The sequence below is a fragment of the Trachymyrmex septentrionalis genome, unplaced genomic scaffold (assembly GCF_001594115.1).
Source record: "Trachymyrmex septentrionalis isolate Tsep2-gDNA-1 unplaced genomic scaffold, Tsep1.0 scaffold17, whole genome shotgun sequence".
Classification (NCBI taxonomy): domain Eukaryota; kingdom Metazoa; phylum Arthropoda; class Insecta; order Hymenoptera; family Formicidae; genus Trachymyrmex; species Trachymyrmex septentrionalis.
This window is the reverse complement of record NW_017304864.1, coordinates 453,528-459,244: the sequence shown is the minus strand read 5'-3', so window position 1 is coordinate 459,244 and position 5,717 is coordinate 453,528. Positions and strand designations below refer to the sequence as shown.

General features: G+C 27.6%; 2 protein-coding genes across 2 annotated transcripts; both read left to right on the top strand.

The window, feature by feature from the left end:
• Window positions 1-1,853: 1,853 nt before the first annotated feature.
• LOC108746403 lies at window positions 1,854-3,076 on the top strand. Its single transcript, XM_018483142.1, is given in 2 exon segments — window positions 1,854-3,056; window positions 3,059-3,076. Coding segments are annotated over 2 exon segments (1,221 nt in total).
• Window positions 3,077-3,874: 798 nt separating this feature from the next.
• Window positions 3,875-5,190, top strand: LOC108746374. Its single transcript, XM_018483105.1, has 2 exons — window positions 3,875-4,551; window positions 4,996-5,190. Exons 1-2 carry the CDS (start codon window positions 3,875-3,877, stop codon window positions 5,153-5,155), a joined length of 837 nt encoding a protein of 278 aa, XP_018338607.1. The 3' UTR covers window positions 5,156-5,190.
• Window positions 5,191-5,717: the final 527 nt, after the last annotated feature.

Here is a 5,717-nt window from a genome sequence, read left to right as displayed (position 1 = left end):
TTTTTTTTATTTTAAATATTTTCACTCAAGATGGATTCAATTTTGTGTCAATTTATTGAGGCCATCACATTAATATTACAAGAGAACCCATATGGAGAATTGAAACTTCTCTCATCTCGTACGAAGAAGACTTCGCATTTCATTGACAAAATAATAACATCTATTATAGAGCAAGTCAGAATTTTAGAAAACAGTCTGAGATTCAAGTTATATAATATTAAGATATTTACTGAAGACAGTTGTAATCTTGAAATAAGGAAAAATATTCCAATATTGGCTAGATTTTACAACTATTTGTTATTGAATACGAATTTTCTCTCACAGCATCTTCTCAGGAACGACATAAGATTCGGCTACATGGTCGGTATATGTCCCACTCTTTCAGTTTATCTCTTCATACAGGTAATTCACATATTAGTAACAATACATATTTTATATTAATAAGGCTTAATAATATATTAGTAATATAAAATGTAATTCACATACTAGTAACAATACATATTTTATATTAATAAGATTTAATAATATATTAGTAATAAGGATTAATAATGATTTATAAATAATATTAATTTTCTGATTGCACTATAGATCTGTATTGATCATGAATATATTAAATATATATCATATATTGAATATATTTTTAATACTATTTTAATAATATTTTTAGTACTAATTTGATTTTTTACTTTTATTTAAATCAATGCGTGTATGGAATGTGGTTGATTGGATTTTAATATTGTATTGGTATTATATGACATAAAAGTGTAAGAAATATGTTAAATATATCATTTGTAGTTTTCTATTAAATTTTCACAATTTTCACATAACATATAAAATATTTATATCATTACGAAAAAGATCTGTTTATTTCATTATTGAATTCTATGGTTTATGGGTACGAGATAATGGAATTATATATAATATATATTTTTTTTTTAGTGTTAATTTATATACCTACTTATTTAGTTTATAACGATAACCTTTATAACGATAAGAAAAAATTGTGTTGAATAATAAAATGAAAATCAGTTTTAGATTTATTTTATATTTCTATGCACATATAAGTGCATATATAAAAAATAATACACTTACGTACATACGTGCGTGCGCGCGCGTGTATGCATGTTAAAAGTTACGGAACAGCTAATTACTTCAGAAATTATTGGTATATTGGAAAAATTGTAGGATTTTAACAAATGCATCAAACAATGATACCCATTTGACCTGGAGCACGAGTATGGAGGAACTCTCACAATTAACTTTAAAATTTTTAACGGAAACGCCTACTTTTTATTCAATATTTTTATAGTTGACATCAAGGCCTTTTCAAAAACTACAATTATATTTTGAAAAACCTTGATGTCCGTTACAAGAATATTGAATAAAAAGTAAAATTTCCATTAAAAATGTTAAAGTTGATTTTTGAGGATTCTTCCACACTTGCTTTCAAGATTAAATGGATATTATTGTTTGATGTATTTATATGTATATGTATATTTATCTGTAACATGTATATCGTTACTGCATATTGTATGTTATTATTCATGAAATTATATAATTGTTAATATATTTTATTTTATTTTATGTATTGTTAATGTATTTTATTATTAATATATTTTATTTATGTAATCCACATAATACAGATAATATGGCACTTGAAGTGCGAGGATTTATTAGTTGAATCGCTTGTGCATATACCATTGGATCTGTGTGTGCAAATTTTGGAAACAACATTTAAACACATAAACGAATTACAATTTCCACGAGCTAGACGCCTTGCTTTTCTTCTGATCTACAAGGTGTACTATAAATGTTTATGGCTGCACTTAGGTACACTATCAGAACAAAATGTGATGGTACGCGTTCATCAATTAATAACATATTTTGACAAATTGTTAGACTTTCTTGTCAATCCTATATTTGTTTCTTCTCCTACGTCATGCATCAATGAAAAGTACTTGCAACATGGTATATTAGTGAAAAACATGCTTCACTATATTAGGAAATGCATGCATAGCAAAATTGAAAATTACTGGGAAAATTGTAATCTAGCAGCATCATTTACACTTACGTACGGCAACTTTAATGAATACACGAATTATTATCACGTACTTCCTGTCGGCGAAGTAAAATCTATTATAACAACATTAGACCAAAAACTGATTAATTTGCTTGTAAATCAGATCAAGCATATTGAAACTTCCGAATACATAGTTTGGGAAAACACCGTAGATGATGAAATCACTACAATATCACTACAACAAGGCATCGCCATGGAATGCCATTACTTTACAGAGTTTGTGAAGCAGAATAAATGTTTCATGACAAACGAGGAACTGTTCCCCTATCTGAAGCGACTTGTAGATCCAAAAAAATCCGAGGAATCTATTTTAACTCTTCAAGAACTCTGTCGTAAAATCACAGATGGTAGATTGCATGATATGAGGGAATTGATTAAACGCTATAAAGAATGGGATTTGTCTATATTGGATTTTATCAACGAAAAGATAGAATTGTTGAAAATTTACGATGTTTCCGTTATACTCGAATATGTTCATTATATATTCCCATATCTGCATACTAATGCAAAAAAGTATCGGGTGTGTGTGTCAGTATTGAAAATATTGATTCAGCTAACAGTAAATGACTTGCATTATGTTGTACAAAATTATGTGGAGCAGCATTTTGACGACAATCCTTTAGAGTATCTGTACAATGAAAAATGTTTCATAGAATTCATAGAGAGATCTTCATTTATAGAACCTTGCGAAATGACTGAATTGGTTAGAACCCAAGAATTGTGTACCCTCTTAACCTATATTTTGTTAAACCCGAAGGAAGTTTTAAGTAAAATTGTGATGTATGAAATAGACGTTAAATTCTCCCATGATTTTATGTTCGAAGAGAATATGTCTTTAGTACGATCGTATTACACTTTAAAGAGTAATGAATGCAATGTGTTGATGTACATACTGAAGGACATGATTTTCGTACAGCGCATAATATTATGCTCCCGTTTTATAGATTTTATGGATAATGTGTTAAGCTATCAGGTGATATACAATGCTATAAATGAAATAATCATTATAGAACTAAATTTTTAGTAGATTTGATAAAATTCGACCTTACGCTTATTATTCTTTACTCATAATATAATGTATAAATTCTATATTTTTTATCAATACACTAGAATAGAGTTATTTAAAATAAATTAAAGTTGTTTTTAAGAAAATATTTAAAGAACTTAGCCAGGAAAACATTTTGCAATTTCAAAAATTAAAAAAGATTATTACATACATTATATTTTTCTCCTCAAATCACGAAATATGTAAATAATTTTTTTTTAAAGTTTAGTTATTTAAATTTTTAAATAATCGAAATCTGTTAAATAAAAATTCGTATTTGTTAGTCAAGAATAAATTCCATAGTATTTTTCTCGTCAATTCAAGATAAAGTTTTATTCGAATATATTTTTACTATATTTTTAATTAATGCTGATTTGAATATACGTTGTAATAATAATTGTAATCTTCATTTATTAATTTTCATCTTGTTAAAATTCCATATTAATTTCTTCTAAATTATTTCATAGATGATAACGGCAGACGAAATAATTAACGAACTTTATGTTATCTACCTAGTTCGTAATTGTTTAGAGGAAACTAATACTGTAATAATTATATTATTACATATGTACAGTACCGTGAAGAGAGGCCTTCTTACATACAGAACTAATTTCATGTATTTAATAATAGCATTGTTGAAGACAATGTCATTGCTAAGGAGAGGCAACAAAACTTTTTCAAAAGTCATGGCGTATGAACGAGGAGACATTATAAACAATATATTATGGAATTTGCGTATACTCAATACAATGCCAATTATACGGTATTATATAAATTCAAATAGCATAGAGCCGCTTGAAATGAAAAATCTGTTTCCAAGTGCTATGAATATAATTGAAATAATCCAGGAATATGAGAAACGTTGCTTCGTTATGCATCAACGATTGCGCACGGATCGACGATGCCATCCCAAGTTGCGCAATTATGTGGAATCTTTTAACCTCGATCGACAGTCTTTTATTCGTCATATAATATTGTATTGCTTTAAGATTGAGAACGAGATGTATGGGCTCGCTTTAACATTGATTTTCTTTCGCGATTTTGGTTGGGCCAACGAGATGATAGCTTATGAGAACATAATGCAAATCAGCGCCGAGGCGTTGCAGATTGCCTTAATGAATATAGAATCGTTTTCAAAAAATACATTTGTTATGTTATTACACTCAATCATAAGTTTCTCCAACAAAATAGAAAATTTTATGCCCGATAATAACCAGAAAGAAGTTCGCCGCATCCTACTGAAGACTTTATCTTCTACAAAAGATGTAGTCGGCGAGAAGCGCTATAAACTTATGTATAATTTCTTGCTCAAGTATGTTTATCATGGAAACCCATCTTATCTGACAGGAAAATATAATGAAACCTCCGAATGGATTTATGCACTCATCCATGGATACGTGCCTTGTACAATATCTCTAATAGACTGGTAAATAAATAACGATGTTTTTTTTCTTTTGTAAAATGAACTTAATTTTTAATTACAAAAATCTTTATTGCGTATGTGTGTATGTAGATGCGTACGCGTTACGGATATATTTTATTATTATCTTACTTTTTTAATAGTATTTTAGTATTTTACATGTAATGTACACTTAACATTGTTGATTATTTGAAAAAAAGAGATATACATTTTAGTTATAGAATATATTATATATTCGAGTAGAATACGTTATACACAAATATATATATATATATATATTGTATATTATAGATAGATATACGTCCGTGTTCGTGTATACACACATACAGAGAGAGAGAGGGGGGGGGGGGAGAAAGAGAAATATAAATAAACTTATTATAAAGATGTATAGAAAAATATAAAATGTTATAGAAAATAAAATGTGTGATATGTATACTTGATATGTTACAGCACTTGTGATGAATGTTTGTATTGCAAACGTCAAAATTTTTTTAAGAACAATATTGCTACGATGTATAACGCATATTTGTTCATTTGTGAATGCATCAAGATATCCACAGAATGTCATGATTATTATGAACAATTACTGCGCAATTTATGTCCGGAATAATAGATTAATTTTGATAAAGTATAGAAATATACTAGACTGGGGATAGTTGTAACGATTTTTAGAAATATTGATATATTGCTTTATTTATGACATTTATTTCTTTTATAATACACATGACGCAACAACTATTTAGATTTATGGTACTATTTGCAAAAAGATGTAATTTTAGGCTATTTGTGAGTAAAATATCAAAATCCGAATTAGTACATCTTTTGCTCCGATTTTGAGCAGAATGAAACAGATCTAAGGAAAGTTGTAACATGTTTTAAAAACAAATTATCTGTTCTAAAACAAAAATTCACTACTTTAAAAACAAATTATCTGTTCTAAAAAGAAATTATCTTCTTATATTTTGTTTTTAAAACAGTAAATTTGCTATTAAAAAGCAGTGAATTTATGTTTTTAGAGCAGAGAATAAGCAGTAAATTTGTATTTGTAAAGCAGTGAATAATATATATAGTGTTTCATTTTAAGTGATATGGAAAAATTTTTAAATAAAATCATTGATTCGCGAGATAATCGACCTCACTTAAAATGAAGCAGCCTGTATTTTTATTACAAT

Bases quoted from the DNA above. Each gene is read 5' to 3' on its own strand.
- LOC108746374 (XM_018483105.1), top strand. From the start codon at position 3,875: ATGCCAATTATACGGTATTATATAAATTCAAATAGCATAGAGCCGCTT. The intron at 4,552-4,995 runs GTAAATAAATAA...GATATGTTACAG, and splicing joins ACAATATCTCTAATAGACTG to CACTTGTGATGAATGTTTGT.